We start from the raw sequence: 23,688 nt of genomic DNA on the forward strand, positions 1-23,688 counted from the left end.
CATATTATGTCTTTGTCTGCTTGTAATAATGAATACGGCTAGTTGTGCCATGTGCTTTACGGGAGGATCATGCCAGACTATTCGATTAGGTTTAGACAATTTCCTCCTATTTTGAGATACGGCTCAAAATAGGACCCTCATGCCGGATTTATCTTGTGCACACATCTTTTTTGCTGCCTCAGATCAGACTGCAGGCTCGCTTTTTTGTAATTTTTGTAATTGAGGCTACGTGATCATCAGGATTATTCATATTCACTATCAGACCTGAGGTTTGGAGCAGACGTAAAAACAGACCATGGAGTGCGAATGCCTTTCATCATCTAAGACCCCAGGGGGGGGGTGTCAGATCCATAAGCAGGGGACGCTTTCCATTAACAGTGAGCTGCTCTTTGGCTAATCACCTTGTGAAGTGGTGAAGACCTCGTGTTTTTCCAGTTAAACAGTCCTGCTGCCCTGGGCTCTGATTTGGACAACGGAGCCTTGTTTGTGCCGTCTCTTTGTTTTTCTTTTTCCTTATGGCAAATTTGCAGACTCGCTCTACCTCTGTTGTTCACCCCGTGATGGAGATCAACACCCGAATGTCCTTACATATATCAATTGCTGTTGTTTGATTTCAATAGTTTGAGTGTGCATTCCTTATGTTATGTCACGAATGTCAAAACACAGCTGTGATGGAACCAAAAGGCTTGCTATTTTCTGCCCTCCCCTTCCTTGTTCTCTCTCCCCATCTGTAGCACGATCTCTCGTTCTCTCTGTGTGCACCACTGTCCCCCCATTTCAGTGTTCATTCATTCCCTCAATTAAGTTTTATAATAACTGTATCCCTGTTTCTCTTCGACACACAGCATAACAACCCATTAGAAACATCCTTTGCATACAGCAGCTGGCGGGAGTTTCTATAGCCCATCTTAGCATACAGCTCACTGACCAGGAAATGCTGACATTCATGAGGTTTGCTATTCAGGTCAGTGGGTTTTTCATCCCAGCATGGCACTGCAGAGGAAGCTGGGGGTGGGGGTCTGGGTCTTTATAGTGGGTATCCACAACTACTGACTGAGTAACATGGTTACATAACGTGACTACAGAGGACAATGTAACCAACAACCTGATTCTGTCCTATGCAATCGATTCCCATACCATAAAGCACCCTGCATGACACTGAAATCGTTCTATAATCACATTTTATTGATTAAATAGGAAACAATGTGACATTGAGATAATCACACACCCACTCATTCACATGTACACACTCGTACACACAAAAATAGTCCTCTATTTAATGTGTATGTGATGGCAACTTCGAAAGAAAACTTGTCATCCATGAAAGTCTTGGCTTACCTATAACACCGACTGCCCGTGAAACATCACCTCTACTGTCCTTAGACTTCTTTAATGCAGTCTCACACAATCCACTGTTAGATCCAAATGCCATATCCATCTTTGATGACATGTTACATACACATTTGTTACAGTTGACAGGCACTGTGTGACTTAACACAGTGTTTAAAAAAACAGCGAGGAAGAGGAGTGCGATGGCTCGACTGGTTGGAAAAGTAGGGCATGCGTTCTGCTACATACATTCGAAAGATGTTGTGGAATATCCTGTCTTGGCATGAACTGTACAGGTAAGATATCCAGTTTGTTTGCATACAACACGTGGGAGCTCCAAGAAGACTATGACATTGATCCACAAAATTCACTTGAAAAAGAAAAATTTGGAAAAAGACACCAGACGAGAAAATCTAAAAAAGAAGGCCGAGTAACAAATGCTACAAAGGATCCCTCCATTGCTCTGTAACAAAACATTTCTTTTTCTCTTTGTGGACAGTCCAAGAAGATAAGAAAAAAGCACCTTTGTGATGATGATACTGGGCCCCTCTAGTGTGTTGCAGACCTGGACAAAAACCACAAGACTCGACGTTGGATTGCTCGTCTCTTCTCTGAGGCTTTTAACCACCACAAAGGACGGGTAGATGGATGATGCCGGAGGAGATAATGGACGGATGCATTTATTGTGTCCTCAGAGACGGTCTACATGGCTTTTGATTCCAGGTGAGGGCTCTTGTGCTTTAGTGGCTGCCATTTAATTTGCATGTTTGGTTGCCATGGGGATCGTTTAGACATGTGCATCTGTTCCTGGTGGCAAACCCAGCTTCAGTCTGTTCTAGAGTGATATGAATAGAAACACCCGGCTGATAAAAGAATTGCGTGATTAACACTGGCGTGTAAAAAAGTTCAAATAATGATGCAAAAAGGCGTAAACCAGGCACAGTGATGCCTGACCGGATATATTAAAAAGTGTTTCTTGAGAGTGGAATGTCATAGACGGGATTCGAAAGTCGGTTACTTTCTGTTGGCTGTTGGCGCAGGCTTATTGCTGGTCCGACGAATGGGCATTTTGGACACCGGTATCTTGGAGCGTGCAGCTTCGGCCCTCCCCTGCACAGAATGGTAGGTTGCCGTAGATCCGTGTTTGATGGGGATCTTAGACTCCCGGGTTGAACTTGTTGCACCACCTGGATGTGTCTGGAGACTAAGTTTGCCATCAAGAATGTCCTCTTGGCTGTGGTAGAGGGTTGGGGTGACACCCCCCGATTCTGTGGAGACATCACTGAGGGCCTCTTTGCTGCTGCTTTCCCGTGAGAGAGTGAACGGACTTTCCTCCTCATGTACCGGCGTTGGTAGATTCGAGTGGTCATCGTCTCCATTTGGCTGGGAATCCCGATGATGCAGCTTAGCAGGTCTGCCTCCACCACAAACAGGAATCTTACTTAGAGTTGAGGGCTTTGTTGCGGGGCCCCTTCTCACAGGCTTGCTGATGCTTTGAGTAGCCGCAGAGTCTCTGTTATCAGCTCCTTCTTGTCTTAACAGGTCCTCCCTCAAATCCGTGCCGACATCATCTTCTGCTCTTTTTGACGAAATGAAGGATGGAATAGTACCTGGAGGAGACTTCAGGACGGGAATGTGTGGCGTGGAGGTAACTGTGGGGGATTTCATGGTGGCAGAGGTAAGAATAGGAGCAGGCGACGGGGTAAGAGCAACAAAAGCAGTCGTTTCAGAGATGGAGGCTTTTCTGACAGATTTTGAAGTTTGTCCCGTGGGTTGTTTAGTCTCAAGCTTGGCAATGGGAGCGGTGTTTCGGCTTGTCGATAATCCAAATGTTGTAACGAGTTTTGGTCTTGGTGTTGGTGCAGGGGCTGGGGTAGGTTTACCAAATGGTGGTGGATAAGGAGTGTGTTTGGTTGCAGAGGTAGACGCAATTTGTTTGGATTCTTGGGGTTTTGCTGCAGGGGTTGATACTTTAGTCACAGGGGTTGGGGTAGGTTCAGTTTTGGTAACAGCAGAAGTTTCAGGGGGGGAACTCATCGTTTCAGAAGTGGTGGCCGAGAGAGATAGGGGAATGAGTGTAGAGGTTGGGATAGGTTTGGTCATGGAGCTAGATTGTGTGTCAGGTTTGATTTCAGGGCTAGATTCAGGGGACGGGGCAGGTTTCGCTGGGGAAGTGATAGATTTGGTTGTAGGGCTCGATAAGGGGCCAGGGCCAAGCTGTGTAGTGGAGACAGATGTAGGGGTTGGTTTAGGTTGGATATCTGGAGTAGTTTGAGGTATTGGGATGGGCTGGGTTATGGGCGGAGCTGATGATGTGGGGGTGGGTTTAGCGAGAGGGCTGGATGTTGGGGTAGGGATAATAGGGCCAGGTGACATTTTGGTCACCGAAGAGGTGACTGCAGGTTTGGGAAAAGGTTTGGTGGTGGTGGGTGAAGGGCTGGGTTTGGTTGCTAAAGTAGGGGACGGTTTGAAAGAGGTGGTGGGGCTTAGAGTAGAAGTAGGAGAAGGACTAGGCTTTGATCTTGTAGAAGTTGTAGAAGATGAAGTCTTCTCAGAAATATCCACTTGCTGTGTGCCAGGTGCTCCCTCCATTCTACAGCTAGCTTTGACCCATTCTGCCTCAACATCTGCTACAATATCTCCACATGGCGTCAGTGAATCGAAGCTCAAAATTGATGAGATATCTCCGAGCAGTGTGCTCAAGCGTTCATTTGTTGGAGGTTTGTTCACTCCACTCACCTTTGCGGAGTCCTCAGATGACGTAGGGCCCTCTTGTGTTGTAAGCTTTTCCACGGTCTCCTCCACAGAGCGAGCCGGAGGCCCGGGTGTTAATGTGAGACTCTCCTTAATAATCTCAACACTGTTGGAGCGGGAAGCAAGTAGAGGAGGACCAGGTTGAGACTCTTCCTCCTCCTCATCATCCTCCTTCTCTTTACCACGCCAGCGTACTGTCCCAAACAATCCCTTTAGGCCCTTCCGTTGGCGTCCAGGCCTCTGAGACTCGGTCTGAGCTTGGCGTTCTCCCGTAAATCCCCGTCGGCCTTTGCGGAGCATATTGAGGAAGCTCAAAGACTTGGCAGATGTGAGCGAGGAGATGGAATGGCGAGTCGGGGTGACTTCTGAATTCATGTTTCCGCCCGTGAACTCCTCCATCGGAGCGTCCTCCTGTTGACTCTCATCCTCCTGGTCGAGATCCACCGTCTCTGCCTCTGCTTCCGGGGCAGTCGGCTCTTTTACTCCATCCGGGGTTTTGCTAATCGATGGCGGTGATTTAGGGCCTCCATCTCCTTTCCCACGCATGGAGAAGATGCTCCCAGGCTTCCGCTTGCCAAACAGTTTGAAGGCTTTTCTGATTTTACCTGGAGGCTGAGGGTCACATGGCGGTGGTTCACAGCTCTCAGACTGTGCATCCATATTCCAGCTCCACTGCGGTGTGTCTTTTCCTTCGTCTCGACGTCTCGCTCTACCCTCACACTTTCTCTCTTTGTATCCTCACGATCAAATGAATGAAATATAACTGATAAGAATAAATAAACAGATGACCTTTTCCCTTTATATTTCTATAGATTGTTTTTGCTAGCAATGTGTATCTATCTCCGTCTCCACTCTCTCTGTGTCTATTGCTCTTTTTTTCAAGCGCTCCCTCTTTCTCTCTCTCGTTCTGTTCCTCCCTCTCCAGCCTCCGCCCTCCCTCTCCCTCTCTCTGTCCCTCTCCTCTGGCTGCTCCAGCTGGTCGCCATAGCAACTGAGGGTCTAAGCAGCTTTCGTCAGCAATGGAGCGGAGCCAGGGGCTGTCATCATCCTACCCTCTTTCTCTCTCTCTCTCTCTCTCTCCCCATCCACTCCCTCTTTTCCTCCAAGTGTTCCCATCCCAGTTACTCATGCAGATTTATCCCTCCTATTTTTGACTGTTCTCTTGCTATCAGCATCACTGTTGCGTATGGGACTAAGGACAACGCAGGCAGCAACTGGCTTGGTTACAGCATCCCTGCTGTATCTGATCGAAATATGTTTCCACTTTCAAGACTGTGTATTGTACATTCAGGGAGGACATTTTGGAAGGGTGTTGAAACATTTTCCACATAATTTCCCTCTCTTTCCCGATCACGTCATCTGAAATTCACTGTCTTTCTCTAATAACCTTCCTTCTCTTCTTTTGCCCCTCCCACTCAACCACCCACAATCTCTTTCACACACACACATAATTCTCGCAGGAATTCTCGTCAATACATGCTCTTGTAGCCCATCCTTTTGCTTGTCGCACTTATTTTGCTGGGGTCTTGAGGACTTATTTTTATTTATCACCTGAGTTTGGCCCACCTCTCCTACTCAGTTTCTTCATCTCTGCACCAGTGTCTTTCATGATCTACTTACTTTAAAAAAAATTCTTTCTCCCTGTTTGCCCCCCGCCCGCCCCATTTACATGTGAATTACATCCCACACCCATCTCTCTTCTTCTGCACATCCATTTTTTTGTATATGAGCAAAGTTTATTTTGAATGCAGTTTTTAAAAAAATATGATTAGGTAGTGTGATTCTACACTCTCAGAAAAAAGGTACAAAAAAGCCGTCACTGGGGTTGTACCTTTTCAAAGGGTAAACTTTTGTCCATTTTAGGTGCTAATAAGTAAATTTTAGGTGCTATTATGTACATTTTAGGTGTTAATATGTACATTTTAGGTGCTTATATGTACATTTCAGGTGCTATTATGTACATTTTAGGTGCTAATATGTACATTTTAGGTGATATTATGTACATTTTTAGGTGCTATTATGTACATTTTAGGTGCAAATATGTACATTTTAGGTGCTAATATGTACATTTTAGGTGCTATTATGTATATTTTAGGTGCTATTATGTACATTTTAGGTGCTAATATGTACATTTTAGGTGCTGATATGTACATTTCAGGTGCTATTATGTATATTAGGTGCTAATATGTACATTTTAGGTGCTAATATGTACAATTAAGGTACCAATATGCACCCTTTAGGTACAAAAGTGTATCCTTTGAAAAGGTACAGCCCCAGTGACAGCTTTTGTACCTTTTTTTCTGAGAGTGTAAAAAAAGTGTAAAATTCTGCAGCAGAATATCAGATTTTGAATTTGAATATGATTGTTTTTATTTGTTTAGAAAGCCCATATATTTCAGAAAATCATAAATAATGTTTTATGCATGGATGAATAATGCACAATAAGATCAGTATCCATTTAGAAAATATGGCGAATTTTCATTTAATGCCAGTCTTTAGTACAGAATTACGTTTGTAATGTAGTATAATTCATCAATACAAACTACTGATAACCATATCATCCAAGTGTGTTGATATACAAACCACTCAGTCACATTATAGTCAATAGATGCTCAAAGCTGCTTTTAATGGTATCATCTGCAATGAATCACTATCACTATAAATTTATTTGGCTCACAAAAAGGACTCATTATTTACATAAGGCGCAGAGCAATGAAAGAGTGAGACCGTGTGTGTGTGTGTGTGTGTGTGTGTGTGTGTGTGTGTGTGTGTGTGTGTGTGAAAGAGTATTTTATCATAAACAAGATTCTAAATCAGGCTCAGCACAAGATCTATTTATCACACGTAAGTGCAGGAACAGACAATTTGTTCTTTGTTTTGATGGTTCTCTGACGAACTCACTTCTGAAACCTCCCGAAGAGAAGAGCAGATACGCAAAGAGAGCACCAGAGGAGTGTGTTTTCTACAGTGCAGAGACATGAACCACATCTGGCATCAATGTTGGAGTTCCCCCTGCAGGACAGGGCACAGGGTGAAAAAACAATCTAATAAAACTCACAAATAAACCGTAACTACCTAGCCCACCTATAGCCAGCAAACTGCCAATGAATCAGGGGTGTTATAGGTTTTAAAAACATCAGGGGCTGGGGTGGGTAATACGATAACAGAGAATAATGTATATTGCAGGCCTATATGCGGGGGCAGACCATGGACTGTAAAAATGTCATTAGATGTGTGTTTGGTCTTGGTTTCTTGTATGTTAACTGAAGTTCTCTACAGGCTCCTCGGGTAGATGGAGATTCGGTGCAGAAGCTGAAGGTTGAAGTTCAAGGGAAGGTCTTCAGAGCGACTGAAGAGAGCAAAATCATGTTCAGATGTTACCTACCTTTGACCTTCATCCAAACAGACAAACCTATTTACAATCCAGGACAAACAGGCGAGCTGTGAATGACCCTTGGTTGGAGCAATCATCTTCAAATGCATTATGTTTGTTGGTGTCTTTTCAGAGTTGTCTCCATGGATCCCAAATTTGTGCCTTTTGATCAGATGTTTCACCATTTTGAGTGTTCTGACCATAAATGAAAAGCAAGTTAAATTAAATGCAGGTTATTTTAAGATGCTGAAATTTCAACTTCAATGGCTGCTTTTAAATGTTTATTATTCCTTTCTTTGTCTTGCGGTACAATCTGGTCGTGGTGGAGGTGAGTTTGCTTCGCTCTTCTTGCCTCTCATCTGCCTCGTATATCGTTCATGACTCCTTATTTTACTTTTTAAAAAAGTGCCCATAATAGCTACCACCAGAAGCCACAAACAACAATGACAGTCAAGCCCTAAAGCTGTTTAGTTAACTGATGGTTGATGGCTCTTTCAGGCTCTCGCTCTCTCTCTCCTCTGGTGCGCAAAACTCAAGCGTGCTGTGTAACCATAGTAACCATAGTAACTTTGATCTGCTTAAACATTTTAATCGTCTTTAATACATGATTCCGAAGGAAAGATTAAAATACTCGGTATTTTTTTTTTAAATAAATACTAAATTATTCAAATTTAATAATAATTATCAATGAATGAATCAAATTAAGCACAAATGAAAAGTACCACATTGAAGGTGACTCTTGGGAAATCCAGTCTAACTCATTAAATAGATTACATTTAGCTGGGTGATTCAAATCCATCCAGACTGTAATATTGATTTTTGCGTCCCATGCTCAAGTCCACTCACCTCTTCACTGTCTCAATGGGAGACCAACAGTGATGCTGAAACTACTGCTCTGCTTCCCTCTGCTGGCGGGATGGCGAGTTGCAGGAAAATTACAAATACATACTTTAGTTATTCACTGACTAATAACAACAATGTAGCACCAATGACATGTAATTCGCCTAACCAAGTGAAGTGATAAAAACAAAAAAAAATGAATAAACGTTCAAAGTGCACATTTAAACAGCCTTGAGCATGTTGACTTTGAACGTAATTTATAAGAAGACCCTAATGAGATAGATATTTCAACAAAAAAAAATAATAATAATAAATAAATAAATAAATAAAATAAAAAAATATAGATATTTCAAATTAAATTAAAATTTAGTTAAATAAAAAACTAAATTCATCACCATTTTTTTCCCTGAAAACACGTCTGTACAGCATTTTTTATATAGCAAGTTATACACACAGCAAAACACAATAAATTGGGGTTTAAACTCTCACGTCATTGAAGAAATAAAATAATTAAATAAACTGCGATTAGATGTTAGGCTAGGCCTAGGGGAGATTTCATTTGGGTTCCTAAAAAGGCTCGGAATTGTCACATAATAAAACAACTACATTTGGGAGGACAATTGAATGTTTATTGTGTTATTGATTTAAAAATTAAATACTTCTCGCTTAATTGGACGATAATGGGGAATTAATGTGCTGCTGCTGGTGTTAAGCAGCTCTTTGTTTTTCTCCGAGCGCGCCGTCGATCGGACGAGCCTCTTGCCGTGACGTCACCGACACCCTTTCCGAGGGTCGGATTAAAGATGGCGCCCTCTCAGGCAGTAAGATGCTGTCAACGGGGCTTATCCTGGATACCTGTGATTTTCATCAACCTGGTCGTGTGCTGGTCCTACTACGCTTACGTGGTGGAGCTCTGTATATGTAAGTTTCGACCCTAGTAGACTTGGTTGAATGTAACAGTGTAACGTTAGATAAAAGTTGATGGCTAGTTGTTGCAGCGGTGGTCAGGGCAGGAAGTGACAGTGACCGACTGGTACCAGATATGGATCGAAATTCAGCTCGTTTTCTTTGTATAGTATTTATTTATGGGCATAATCACGTCGAAAGCCATGAATGAACTGGTTTGATAATGATTTCAGTTATTGTATTTGTATGCACAGTGTTAATTCAAGCTAAGCGTTAAGCCCAGGTGTTAAACTGATTGAGAGGCTTGATTTGACAAGCTGACGTACTGAAGAGAATTACGAATATATTATTAATTTTCAGTGACATAAAGCTCACTTCAATCTGATCGAGGTATGCCTCGGAATTATACATTGTTTAGTTTGTCAAACAGTTTCATGGTATGACATGCTATGCATCATTTCTGTCTTATAGTTATAGTATATATCCACAATTACCTCATTCCTTGTTAAATAGACTTACAGTTTCTTACAATTTCTTTCTTTTTTTTTTTAAAGAAGAAAAATTCTGTAATAGTTTTTGCATTTTTAGGGGGAACTCCTTAAGTGAATATATATTTTTAAAGTGTAAAACGTAAACGACTGAAAACATATGCTTTAACTGCAGCTGTTGTTAACCACTTCACAGTGATCGCTGCACTCTCTGTAGTTCCACCCGGTTATTACTTTCCCATCAGCTTCTAAAAATACTCCCTTGTGTGTTCTTCTGGGCCATTTATTACCCTAGTAAAGGGCAGTGATGTATTGTAAACCCTTCCTTATTGATTACCCTCTCTTTTATGATATAAAAGTTTAGAAATCCTTTTAGAAATCTGATGGTATGACTATAATGGAGAGTTGCAAGGAAAATCTCTGCTGTTCTTGCGTTTCTTATTTTATTTCTCAAATGAAACAAGGCTTGTGACACTTCACATAAAATATTAATTGACATTCATAATGATTCACATAAATAAAATAACAACACTAGTGAGACCAAGTGGGAAAAAAATGGACATGATTAAACTTTCAATGTTGTGACTTTCACATTTAAACCTCCTACATTGACATTGGAAGTACTTTTTGATTAATAAAATATTTGAAACACTTAGGCCTAATGAAATAAATGTGTTTAATCAAAATATTTATTTCATGATTTCATCACGACATTCATCTGTCAGTCACTTGAGTCGGTGTTCTCCATCCGTGATGGACACAAGGCTCTCTCTGACAGCACTCTGCCAGATGGCAGTACCAGTCGCCTGGCGCTCCGGCCTAACTGAAGGGAACTGGGTGGTTGGGAGAGCATTAGCAATATCCCAGCACTCAGCAGATGGCTTTGTGAATCAGGCCAGTTGTTCTTGGTGGGATTGCCAATTGACCTTTGCTTCTTTCTCTCTGCAGATACAATCACTAACACAGAGGAGCAAGGTAAGAGGAACGCCAGTGAAAGCAATATTGCAAAAGCAGTTAACAAATTCTTCTGTTGGCTAATCTGGCCTCCTACTGTTCTTAGTCACATGTTTTGTCACACCAGAATGAACAACACATCCCATTTCTGTTATGAAGTAACAGCATTTTTTTTTTTTTTTTTTTTTTTTGGTTTATAAAGTAAGTATGAATTGTCGTTTGTTTTTCTAAAAGTCCCCTCATTCTGTTTCTCTCGCAGTTTTTTATCTGATAGTGTTTCACCTCTGTTTCTTCATGTTCATATGGTCCTACTGGAAGACCATCATTTCCAAACCTGCCATCCCCTCAAAAGAGGTACTGTCTCTCTCTGTTCTCGTTACTAGTTTTGCTTCAGGGCCCAGGTTTTGCTAACTGTTTGTAACCACTGTCCTGTCCTTTGACGCTTTATCTTGGCCAGGTTGCCGTTTATAATGAGAATGAGTCCTCTATGTGCCTACCTGGTTAAAGAAAGGTTTAAAAAAATAAATAAATGGGGTAGCACAATATTTATCATAGTGTAATGCGTATGTGGTTATGTTCCTCACATCTGGATGAGGAGCAGCAGCAGAGAGAGCTTTTAAACTCTGGCTACTCTGTAGTTTTATTGCCACAAGATGTAATGACAGAGAAGAGAAGAGGAAGAAAGACCAAAAAATGATGTTTTTGCGTTTTTTTTTACTGCCTGTGGGGTGGTTTAGCAGTTGCTGTAACACTGTGAGCTGCTTATTTGGAAAGTGCAAGTCAAATAATTTCTTGTCATGTATCTTGCCAATAAAGATGGCAAAAATAGTATTACGAATTTAGTAAGTTATTTGAAAGTTTCTGGTTGATTTTGGCTGCATATGCAGATTCATATTAGTCTGTTCACACTCACAATCTTAGATCCTGTTGTCTCTCTTAGTTCTGTCTTCCTAAGGCTGAAAAAGAGCTGTATGAGAAAGAGGAGAGACCAGAGGCCCAACAGGAAATCCTGAAAAGAGTGGCCAGAGATTTACCCGTATATACACGCACAGGATCCGGGGGTGAGCTGGAAAATATACATCGCCATTGAAATCCCTTGTACTTCTTCTTTAAAATGTTCTGCAGTTAATTCAACTCAAAGTATTGTTTTTATTAATGTTAAAGGGATACTCCACTTTTTTGGGAGATAGGCTCATTTTACAACTCCCCCAGAGTTAAACAGTTGGGTTTTACCGTTTTCGAATCCATTCAGCCGATTTTCTAATATTTAGAAGATTATCAGTAACCAGACAGTTTCTGGTCTCATTGACTACCATAGTATATATTTTTCCTACTATGGTAGCAGTGTTGGGTAAGTTACTCTAAAAAAGTAATTAATTACCTCTTCAACAATGTAATTAGATTACTGCACAAATTACTCTCTCTAAAAAGTATTTAATTACTTTTAATTACTAATTACTTTCACTATCCCATATCAATCTCAACCAGCTGAATAATACAAGAATAGACATGAATCTGTTTTAATTCTTTCAAATAAATACTATAAAATTGCATGAATTATCCTTAAACAGACCAAGGTGGAGAAGGTTACATTATAAAAACATACTTTTTAGCATCAGACAATACATTTTAAAGTTAAACCCACTATTGTTTTATGTCTGATCTCATGACATTTCACACTTTTTTCATACATATTTTACAATAATTTGTACGAGTGCGGTCGTGCCATTTAGACACCTCATAAAATGCATACGCACCGCTGTGAGATCGGATTGATCTATACACAGTATTTACCTCAATTACATCAGAAGTAACTGTAATTAAATTACAGATAAATTAAGAGTAATCCCTTACTTTACATTTTCAAGGGAAAAGTAATTAAATGACACTTAACTAATTATTTAGTAATTAGTTACACCCAACACTGTATGGTAACCAATGAGACCAGAAACTGTCTGGTTACTTATATTCTTCTAAATATCAGAAAATCGTCTGAATGGATTCAAAAACGGTTAAACCCAACTGTTTAACTCTGGGGGAGTTGTAAAATGAGCCTATCTCCAAAATAAGTGGATTATCCCTTTAACATTAGAAATGTGTAGTTTTAAAGCTGTTCAACTTTTTACTCAAACTGATATTCTGATAAAATGTGATAAATATTAAATGATGGCTCTCTCAGACTTACGTACTCCACTGTATCTAAGTGTGATAGAGAAGTCTTTCACATACTTGTAGTTGTGCTGGTTAATATTTTTGTGTAAACAGTTGATTCAGTTTTTACTGTCACTTTTGATCAGTTTAATGCATCATTGCTAAATAAAAGCTTCTTTAAAAATGAACTACTGACTTTACTGACCTCAAACTTTTGAATGGTTTGGTATCTATATACTAGTGACATACAGTTCCTCTTCCTCCCTCAGCTATCCGTTACTGCGATCGCTGTCAGCTGATCAAACCAGACAGATGTCATCACTGCTCTACCTGCGACAGGTGAGTCATCCAAAAAACACAGTCGACGTCGGAAATCACACACTGTGATTTGGCACTTAATTACTCCACGATCGCTTAAAAAAAAGTCTTTCGTATCTAGTATGGAAGTAATCGGGACGTACTACATTCGCCATGTTGTCCTTATCACATGACCTACCAGCGTCAGTTGCATCACTTCACTGTCATTCGTAAATGCTCCCATGGCTTCATGGGATAGTAAAGTGTCCATTGTATGCACACTTCAAAATCTTGCCATAAGTAGTAGGTCATCCGAGTACTTTAAAAAAAATGTTTTTGTGAATACTGTTAATTCGAACATTTTTTTTTTTGTCACATATTGTTTATCGCCTGCTATATTTCGGATGCAGTCTTGGATTTGCACATTTTATTTTGATCCTTTTTGTTTTTCCCAGATGTGTGCTGAAAATGGATCACCACTGTCCATGGTACGTGCATCCGGAGCTGCGATGAGTTTTTTTTTTTTTTACCTTAAGTTGTGTTTTCACTGTTGTGCTTGAGGTAATGACTCTTTGCTGTGTCTTTCAGGGTTAATAACTGTGTTGGATTCTCCAACTACAAGTTCTTTGTGCTGTTCCTGGCATACTCTATGCTGTACTGCGTCTACATCGCCGGCACAGTTCTGCAGTACTTTATCCAGTTCTGGACAGTAAGTCCACACACATTCCTCTCATTTCTCACACTTTTCGCTGCTCACCTTGTGCTATTTCGGAGCGCCAACCTCAGCGTGTCTCTCCATCTATGTGTTTTTCTGTCTGCATGAAAATGAATTGCAGATAATCTAAACAATTATGTGAAACAATCATGTACAGTCAGGTGGTAATATCACAAAGACAAATAAACTAATTGCACTTTTGGGGTTTATTATTTTAGATTTATTTAGTTCATTAAATCTTGCTTAAAGCTACACTGTGTAACTCTTAGTTTATTCTTAGCTAAAAACACTTAATTCTTTCAAAAATATATGTGCTCATTAATGTATATTTACTTCGTTCGAGTAATAAAGTATTCTCGTGAGTGTATAATATGCCATTGAAAATACATACGGGTAAGGGGTTCTAATGTCGGTCGCCATGTTGCCCCTCCATCTTGAAAGTACATTAGCCAAAGAGGGACATACCCGTTAATTCAAGCTTCGCCTTTCGCGTTTACGTTTGAGTTAACACTGATGGATGAGGTTGAACTGGAAGCCATGTTAATCTTGGACTACATTGGCCACCGTAGGAGTTAAAACGAAATCGGAATTGAGAGGAACAGAAACTAATATTCACTGGATGGTCATATACCTTTTCACCGCTAGATGGGGGTAAAAATCACACAGTGTAGCTTTAATTACACAGCTACATGCTAAATCAATAAGTCTTATTCTAAATAAACATTGATTTGAGTTTAAGGGTGTGTTCACACTTGTAGTTAGTGCCTAGTATGTCTAGGCAACTACTGTATGTCACAATAGTATTTATTTAGCTAGCGTTTAGCTAACCCGAGTGAAAACATGCACATTAACGACGAGTTGAGACAAATAAATGTAAATTTAATATAAAACTCTGCAAATGGCGCTCTGTGGCGCGGCAGGGTTTTGAACAAGGTCCTGAGCCGTAGCTGGGCACCGCGGACAGTGACGCCGGATGGTGTGTGTACGCTCAATGTGTTCGAATTTTAAAGACATGGCGGCGCAAGGTCCGGTGTGCGACCCCCTTAAAGGTACACTGTATCTTTCGGCGCTCTAGCTGTTGAAAAACAAAACTGCATGCATTTTGTGGAAGAACATTGTTTTGGTTGTGCTTTGTATTTTAGAGACTCGGCTGATGAAAATGGTTCTGTCTCATAGCTAAAAATAGAGAGATTTCACAATATTATTGTTTTAAATAAATGTTTGATCAAAAACATTTTTAATTTTTTTTAAAAGCAATGTTTTTATAAACCCCAAACTTTTGAACAGTAGCATATACTATGTGTTCATTTATGCACCACCAGTATAATAATCTAAAAAAGTTTTACTGAAAAATAGAAATATATTAATGTTCTTAAATGCTACGCGAGGACCTTTGTGTGCATGTTTGTTTTTGAGACACAGAAAGATGGAAGAAAATGTGTCTGCTTCTAACTTTCTGTCTGTTTTTAACACTTTGTCTGAAGCTTTGCAGACGGAGGGCTATAGAGCATTGCCCGGAGGTAAACCACTCACGCGTGCTTTGCACTGTTTTGACTGTTGCCGTTTATTTTGCGTTGCTCTGTTGAATCATTTTGCTTTGCATTGTTTTACTGATTAAAATAACCAGTAGTGTGGCTATAAAGAGTGCAGTTTTGCATATTAAATTACACAGACGCTTTTTAGAGGCACCGCAATCAGCTCTTACCAGACATGGACGTTAGTGTTGACGTAGTTAGATGAACAGGCTGTCTGCAACTACGTCGAACGCTAGTAAATGATTTTGGGCATCTCGCAATTTTAAAGGTGTTGTGTGTGTGTGTGTTTGTTGTTGTTTTTTTTTTTGAAGGTAAAAATATTTTTTTCCCTATTCTAGCTTAATAGTCAAAGACAGTTCGACAGCAACATTGAGAGTTTGGGGCGGGACTATATTTCCCCGACCAAACCGGGGAGTTTTTTTAACCCCTTTAGTGTCACGGGCCCACCGGTTGGCCCAAATCCATTACATTTTTAAAACAGTATTATCCTAAACTTATCTTGACAAACTATATATCATTTGAAAGCTTACAATCTCTAGTTTTCATATTTGGTGATTGATTTTCAAAACATATTACAGAGGAGCCATAATTTATCAATTTGCAACAAGAATATTTTCATACTCTAAGGCATGTTTAGACCTGTACTTTGAAATTGTGATGAACATGAAAAATCATGAAAGAAGGGTAAAAACCTGTTTGTTTTCATGCCAAGAGTTCAAAAGATAGCCTCCATTCAATTATTTTACAAAAAAAGGTCTGAAATTTTTTTAAATATAAAGAAAAAAATTACAGATTCACCATTTGAGATGTGGCAGCAAGCTATAACGCACATACTTGTTTTTTATTGTTTCTTAGAGGATGAATTCATATCAAAATCTGCCAAAACTTCTCATAATACTTCTGAATAGGATGTCTACTTCATAAATTGTATGAAAATTGTGGAAATAATTGTTCATATCACTCAAAACACATGAGTGATATGGGCAGAAATGGAGTCTGGTTGTCATCTAGTGAAAAAGTTTGGTACTGCGCCCAAACAAAATCTTACTGAAAGCTCATTTTTTGAGATATCAACCTAAAATTTGAAACACAACTTATTCAGATTTTTGGCTTTTTTTTTTGTTGCAGTTTTAGAGTCGCCTAGGTTTTGAAAATATATATTTTATATAAAATATTAATATAATTAAATTTTTTATATTGTACATTTTCATAAACTCAAACTTCTATAACTTTTTTTCGTTTCACATTCTTAATTTATTTCACTTCTACAAAAATCTGCCAAATGTCTTCTTTAAAGCGAGACCAATCTTATGTCTATATTCCAAAGCATCCTTGAATTACAACCATTTAAGTTCGAAATGTGCATTTTCATCTATATTCAAAAAAAAAGGGGGGGGGGGGGGTGACACTTAAGGGGTTAATTTTGTTTCCTGATTGTCACACTTCACATTTAAAAAGATCATACCTTACAGTGACCCGTGAGGGTCTTGCCTGAATATGCTTTTGTAGTGTAATGAAATGCTGATCTATGAACTAACTTTGGATACTTTATGTTCTTTTTTTTCATTCTGTCTCAAATTCTTCTTACTCGACAGAATCATCTGCCGGACACTCATGCAAAGTTCCATGTGTTGTTCCTGTTCTTTGTGGCGGCCATGTTCTTCATCAGTATCCTGTCCCTCTTCAGCTACCATCTGTGGCTGGTGGGAAAAAACAGAACCACTATAGGTAAGAGATTAGTATTGCCTGCTGCTTTCTCTTCCTCTTCCTTTTATATACTTTTTCCTCCTCTTCATCTTCTCTCTTTTCTCTCCATTCCTTCTCTTCTCCCTCCTCTGCTGCTTTGTCTTTCTTTTCTCCTCCCACTCCTCCTTTTCTCCTCCTCATCCTTCTCTTCATCCTTCACCTCTTTTTTTATTTCATGTTTTTTTCTTCTCCTTTTCCTTTTTTCTTGTTTAGTTCATCTTTAGCCATTCAATTATTATTACTTACATCTCCTTATCATAAGCGGTTTAATGTTTGTTTATTGCATTGCCATTGTTTTGTTTTTCTTTCGCTTCACTGCAAACACTAAATACAGTTATTGCTTTTTTTTAGTTTGTAATTACTTCCTCATTGTATTCTGTCCAGGTTCATATTTTTCTTTCCCCGTCACTCTTTGACCTGCTAGTCCTCCTATCTCTTAGTTACACATCGTGACCGACTTTTGCATCATTATCTTTTACTGAGGCAAAATGTAGTCACATGTTCAGACAACAAATAAAACTTTGCTCATTAAAGTCATATGTAAATGAATGTGGGCAGTTGGATTGTGAGTGCTTATGATGTATGTTTTGTTTTTGTTTTTACAATGAAGTTTGATACTCCTCCCTAAGGTTGTTCAAAAGTAGAGATTTGTTGAGAACAGGAACAGACCTCATTCTGCTCTCTCATCCTTTGTTTCAGAGGCGTTCAGGGCACCGGTGTTCAGAAATGGTCCAGATAAAAATGGCTTCACTCTGGGCTTCCGTAAGAACATCACCCAGGTGTTCGGGGACAGCAAGCTATGTTGGTGCATACCCATTTACAGCAGGTACCCTTTAAAATGCACCAATGAATCATTCATAATTACATACAGAAACGTGTATTAAGAAAGTAAATGATAATTGAATGTTAATTGCAAGATTATAAACACCCTCATGAGAAACCATTCAGTGTTGTTGTTGCATGAGCAGCTGTATTTTCCTCTCTAGTTCAGGCGACGGCTACACATTCCCCACTCGCCTAGTCAACGTTGACTCGGAGCAGGGCAATGTTGAACACCAGGCCATTAAATGGTAATTACAATCTACTTTTTACATTTCCTCCGGTCATTTGAATGGCAGTATAATTCTGCAGTTCGTCATGAGAACAAATTAAACCATGATTACCATGATCTTTTTATCTCAGACATTCTAGAAGTCTGTTTTCCCAGAAATGTCTTCAGAGCGTCACTGTTAATAGTAAAATATAATCCAGGGTGAGGTTTATGTTGGAGCGGTGGAAATAGCCATAAGTGTTGTGACTGACACATAATGGTTGTTATGGTAACAGCACTGTTGATGGACAGACAAACCCCAGACCTCTGAGTGAGTCACAGAATCATCTCCTTGGCAACGATACGCACTCCGAGGAGCAGAAAGACGGCAGTCCTGCAAACATAGGTACGTCACGGCGGAGCTTTTAATTGGAAAATGGTGTTTTTTTATCACTAAATATTGTTAGAAGTCTAATGGTTTCTCTGAAGCTTTTATGGAGACACACTGCTCCTTAAAGGGATACTTCAGGATTTAGCATTAAGCTTTGTATTAGTAGAAAACCTGTAGTATTTTCGAATTACCGTGCTTTCCACCCTCATATCCCCCTGAGATGAGGGATTTATGTTGGTTTTTTTTTTGTCTGGAAAAATTCGTCATTTTGCGTCATCAGAGGATGTCCAGAGGTTAAAGACTCCAGTCAGTAGTCGGGTCTGTCCCGCATGTCCTCAACCTGCCCATAGAGGGCGATCTCACTCACAGAATGAACACATAATGTCGGCCATTTTGTTCTGGAAGCTAAGCTAGCAGGCTCTTGTTCTGTGGAGAAAGCTGAGTAGTCTGGGTTACCATCCTCTTTTTCCCGGACATGTCCGGCCGTCGATGTCCGAGATTCAGCTTTTGCTTTTTCATTGTTTACATGCACAGCTTTTGTTTCAATCTAACTGAATTCGTTCCGATTGGTGAATCTGAATGTCGTGTTTACATGAACGCTAAACAAGTGATCGGTTGATGTGCGTTTTAACATCGCTAAGAAAATTCCCGCTCCTCCGTGAGAGATACGAGACCGGTGCGTCTCACAGGTGTTTCTCATCGGTAATCACGCCGCCGGCCTCGCGCCGTTCTCCCGCGGCCCTCACTCGTCTCGCTCGCCACAGGAAACATAATGAACGGCGACTGTAGAACGCAAAAGCCCAATCCCGGACATTTTTGGCGATCTCGAAACACATTTTCGGGCACGGACACTCACTAGTAGCCTAGACTTGTTGTTTAACTACTGCGCTCTGTTACCGGTAGGCGTGGCCTCTTAGGGCAGCAAAGCAAGTGCTTTCTGGGAGTTGTTGTCTTTCATCCACATAAGCCAAAAATACATTTTCTGGCTTTTCTCAGTCTAGAAAGCTCCAAATTCAAAAATTTCACATTTCTTCTACATAAATTACCCATTTTAAATACACATCATTCATTTTTCCAGAGGTGAAGTATCCATTTAATGTACACCAGTTTGCTCCCTAATGTAGTTGACCGATTACATAAAAATGTGAGGGAAATGTATGCATTTATGAAACTGATCGGTGTGGAAATGTCTTCCAGAAGTATGTCAGCCTGTTTCTGTTACCATGGAGAATGAGTCCTAATCAGGTAAGACTTTGCTTTAGTTTGAATGGGGATTGTCTTTGGGGTTATGTGTTGTAGTGGTTAAGGGTATGGTTACACGAAAGCAATGTTCTAAAAGTGTGTTTTTTCTTTGCGTTTTTCATGTACAGACAATAACATTGTTAAAATTATCTCCATTCACATGGATCTGTGGAAACAACTAAAAACACTGTATTATTAATGCCAGGCCAGTAGTTGGCGATGTCACTTTGTAAAGAAACTTTTGACTGAAACACACATGCGCATGACGTCACCGTTTTCACAAATTAACGTTTTTTTTTGGTGTAGTTTACGCTGAGATCTTTTTCAAAAACGTGCGCTTTTTTAAAAAGTTACCTTTTTAAAGCCCAACAGTTTTCTGTTTTTAGTTGAAAATAATTTTTAGTAGTCGTGTACACGGGCCCCTAAGATTTGGGCAAGAGTCTTGTAACTTTGAATCAGTGTTTTAACGCTTTACAGGGTTCCCGCGGATCCTTAAAAAGCCTTAAAAAGTCTTAAATTACATTTTTTAAATATAAGACCATAAAAAGTCTTAAAAAGTCTTATTTTTACTTCGATTTGGTCATATCTCAATGTTTTCCAAATTAGAAATATCTTATTTGCGTACGTATTGTTTTTATTAGCCTATTCTTTGTGGATTTGCTTGTTCAAATTTGCTTGTTACCAACAAAACGTTGAAAACATCGAGATATATATTTTTGTCAATATTGCACACCCCTAATGTATGGTATTAATTTTGTCTGCAGGAACCCTGCTTTACGTTATCATTTTCTCAGAGTTTAGGCTCCTGTGTAATAGTAGCCTAGGCTATTCAGCGAACATACCAAACCAACAATTACTAAAAACACACAAAAACTGATTTTGCACGGGCATTGCACTAGTTTGTTATATTTTGTTGATTATGGCTTACAGCTCATAAAACCCCCAAATTCGAAATTAGAATATTGTGAAAAGGTTTTCATAGCCGTAAGCCATAATCATCAAAATTATATCAAATAAAGGCTTGAAATATCTCCCTTTACGTGTAATGAGTCTATATAATGGATTAGTTATGGATTAATATTCAATGGTTTAATAATCACATTTTTCGTTTTTCACCTACATGTACGGGATTTTTTTGATTGGTTGGTTCGGTGGCTGACTTGCGTTCCCTTTGCATATTCAGAGAATGGATCTTTCCAGCATTTGTTTGGTTTCTCTCTCCTTACAGGACCTTGGAATGGCAGCAGGATTATGTTTCCTCTCTTAAGGATCCTCTTGCTCTAAGACCTTGTGTGAAAGACCGCATAGCCCTCAGATATAATGCCTTAAGGATAGCAGCATCATCTTCTCATCTCTATGGACATGATTTATTTAACCTGCGTTCATATCCGCACAGACTCTTCTCCGACTGAACTCAACGACTCTTTCACCAGGTTTTATTGCATGGTGTCTAACACATTTTCTTTTTCTGAAATGCACATTTATTTGATCAAAACACCACTTTTAGGGTGTTTTGATATCCAATATACAATGTATTTATACTGGTTAATCTCTGGGATTACTTTTTATTTTTTTTTTTTTTTTTTTTTGACCAAAAAAAAAGTTTGCCAGGTGTTTCTACCCAAGATGCACTTTTGTCAGCTGCAGATGTAAACTGATCTGAATTAACATGCAAGTGATGAGAAAGTGTTCCTCCGTTGAGTAAAATGCACTACACGGAAGCCTCAACCTCGACTAATGTATGAGTTAAGTATTTTTTGACGTAATTCAGAAGGTGCAATACTTTCCGTTTAGATCTTTACATTAATGTACTCTATTTGTGTAAAACTTAATGTAGTATTCAACAACTTTTAGGTCCTCTACCCATTCATTAACACTTTTTCAAACCTCAAGCCCATCAGCATTATACTATCAGCTTTGTGCCTTTGTTTGAGGGCTAGATTTAGCAGCAGATGACGTGAATCGTGACACTTCATTTCTAGGTTGTGTAGCACATGCAGCTCAGTTGTTTATTACAGAAGGAACTCAGGCCAAGACGTTAAACTTTTCATGGAAAAATGACTTCTAGCAAAGAGTATCATGTGGAGTTTTGACAGGATTTCCTTAATTTAAGTTTGAAGACAGATGAAGTTTTTAGTCCACGTGAATGTGTAATCTTGGTGTACAGTTGTTTGTTTGCGCTGTTCTGTAAGTGGGAGGAGTTCAGTGAGGTCTGTTTACAGATGCACCGTCTTCATTTATTCCAGGAGTTAGTCCAAACCGGGGGTTCGTGGACAAAAGCCCATATTAATAAGCTGCCAATGGGCTCATAATGGCCCTGAGGGATCGTAGGAGTTCGTGGGATGCCCACTCTCCTATATACTTGGTGGGGTGTGGGCCTTTCAGGACTACCCTCGATTTAACGGATCGTGATTACCCACTATACTGGGCAAACGTCACGGGACCCGCCCCCAGGTACTCCCAGGCCACGCCCCCGTCCCACGAACCCACTATTTGTCCAATAACCCACTGTATTTACCAAAAGTGCCGTAGACCCCTATGGCCCTCTATCAGAATCCAGAGTTTCGAGAAGATCAGAGAAACTTATTTTCTCGCACCGAAAAAGTCATCAGGGGTACCCCTGTTGTTTTTTCCGGGTCGAGATTTTGAGTTTATCCGATCTTCTCGAAACTCTGGATTATGATAGAGGGCCATGAGACTTAGACCTGAGTGCAAAAATTGAGGCTCTAGACCCTTCCAGAGCTGAGATCAATTTTCAGGGGGCTGGTGCGCTCGTCCGGTCGTCTACGGCCCAAGGATGGAATGGACCTTTTTTTTCGGTCTTGGACTAGCTTGGACGTGACCTCATAAGGAAGCTCTCATGTGACTGAAATACATGCATATCTCTTCTTAAAAAAAAGATGTGTGTTTATACTTTGAAAACAGCCCATAAAACTCATTTCAGAGTTGATGATCACGGAAGGCATTGAATCGTGTTTGTAGTGAACAGTTTTTTATTATAGTTTTTCAGAATTGTTTTATTTATGTTATTGCATGTTAATGTAAAAAGTATTGAAAAGCAATGACCTGGTTGAAGGGGCTATATGAAATACCAATTTATGAGCATTTCTGCAGATCTTGAGCTGATGTAACCATTGCAACATCAAATGTAATTACTGATAGGCTGCTGCATCTGCTGGAGGTCATGTGGTATTTGAATGAGGACATGATCGTCTTTATAAACATTTTTATAGGACCGAATTATGCCAAAAATAATAATTTTAATATCAAAGAACTCGCTAATCAATCACTTACTCCCTCATGAATATGTAATGTATTACTGGAATTTAAAAACCAAACATATAGGACCATTTTCTGAGTTTTATTATTCGTTCCAAAAAAAAAAAAAAAAACGTTGTACAGAATCTTTTTTGTACTTGCTCTGCAGGCCAGTTTGGTTCATGATGTTATATTTGAAGATGTTTCTGAAGTCTAAACAGTTTGCACAGATTTTCTGTCTAATTCAATTTAATGTTTGTACTTTGCAGATTTACCAAGAGTTTAATGTATGCGTTATGAAATGTAATTAATAAAAAAATGTTGGCACTCCATTGGCGTGTGATTGATTTTGACAGTGAAAAAGGAATGACATTGTTGACCTGCTCACCAGCAGTGCTGGAAATAAAGCTCTTAGAAGTCATTATATCAGAATCCAGAGTTTCGAGAAGATCAGAGAAACCTATTTTCTCGCACCGAAAAAGTCGACAGGGGTACCCCTGACGGTTTTTTTCGGGTCGAGAAATTAAGTTCTCCAATCTTTTCAAAATCTGGATTCTGCTGGGCCATGAGACTTAGACCTGAGTGCAAAAATGGAGGCTCTAGACCCTTCCAGAGTTGAGAAATTGAGATCCCACGTATCATTATAAATATCTCAATATCTCAGCTCTGGAAGGGTCTA

The 23,688-nt window shown here is 39.6% G+C and overlaps 2 protein-coding genes across 3 annotated transcripts; one reads left to right on the plus strand and one right to left on the minus strand.

Moving 5' to 3' along the window:
• Positions 1–1,164: 1,164 nt before the first annotated feature.
• Positions 1,165–5,011, minus strand: LOC120482964 (uncharacterized). The gene has a single exon (XM_039677747.2). The coding sequence runs from the start codon at positions 4,741–4,743 to the stop codon at positions 2,344–2,346; it is 2,400 nt and encodes a 799-aa protein (XP_039533681.2). The 5' UTR covers positions 4,744–5,011; the 3' UTR covers positions 1,165–2,343.
• A 3,802-nt stretch (positions 5,012–8,813) lies between these two features.
• zdhhc20a (zDHHC palmitoyltransferase 20a) lies at positions 8,814–23,341 on the plus strand. 2 transcript variants are annotated; one of them, XM_039677058.2, is made up of 14 exons: positions 8,814–9,217; positions 10,639–10,665; positions 10,904–10,998; positions 11,585–11,705; positions 13,065–13,134; positions 13,548–13,580; positions 13,681–13,801; positions 15,292–15,327; positions 16,938–17,070; positions 17,788–17,914; positions 18,075–18,158; positions 18,415–18,524; positions 19,707–19,754; positions 20,980–23,341. In XM_039677058.2, the coding sequence occupies exons 1-13, from the start codon at positions 9,100–9,102 to the stop codon at positions 19,748–19,750; spliced, it is 1,119 nt and encodes a 372-aa protein (XP_039532992.1). In that variant the 5' UTR covers positions 8,814–9,099; the 3' UTR covers positions 19,751–19,754; positions 20,980–23,341. The 2 variants fall into 2 exon arrangements, with proteins under 2 accessions (XP_039532992.1, XP_039532993.1); XM_039677059.2 differs by lacking the exon at positions 15,292–15,327 and having other exon boundaries at positions 8,833–9,217.
• Positions 23,342–23,688: the final 347 nt, after the last annotated feature.

The sequence above is a fragment of the Pimephales promelas genome, chromosome 23 (genome assembly GCF_988280905.1).
Source record: "Pimephales promelas chromosome 23, fPimPro1.hap1.1, whole genome shotgun sequence".
NCBI classification, from domain to species: Eukaryota; Metazoa; Chordata; class Actinopteri; order Cypriniformes; family Leuciscidae; genus Pimephales; species Pimephales promelas.

What these genes read in the sequence shown, in the direction of transcription:
- zdhhc20a (XM_039677058.2), top strand. Translation starts at nt 9,100, where the DNA reads ATGGCGCCCTCTCAGGCAGTAAGATGCTGTCAACGGGGCTTATCCTGG. An exon ending in TGCATACCCATTTACAGCAG is followed by an intron (nt 17,915 to 18,074) that starts GTACCCTTTAAA and finishes TTTCCTCTCTAG; the next exon opens with TTCAGGCGACGGCTACACAT. An exon ending in GAACACCAGGCCATTAAATG is followed by an intron (nt 18,159 to 18,414) that starts GTAATTACAATC and finishes TTATGGTAACAG; the next exon opens with CACTGTTGATGGACAGACAA.
- LOC120482964 (XM_039677747.2), bottom strand. Translation starts at nt 4,743, where the DNA reads ATGGATGCACAGTCTGAGAGCTGTGAACCACCGCCATGTGACCCTCAG.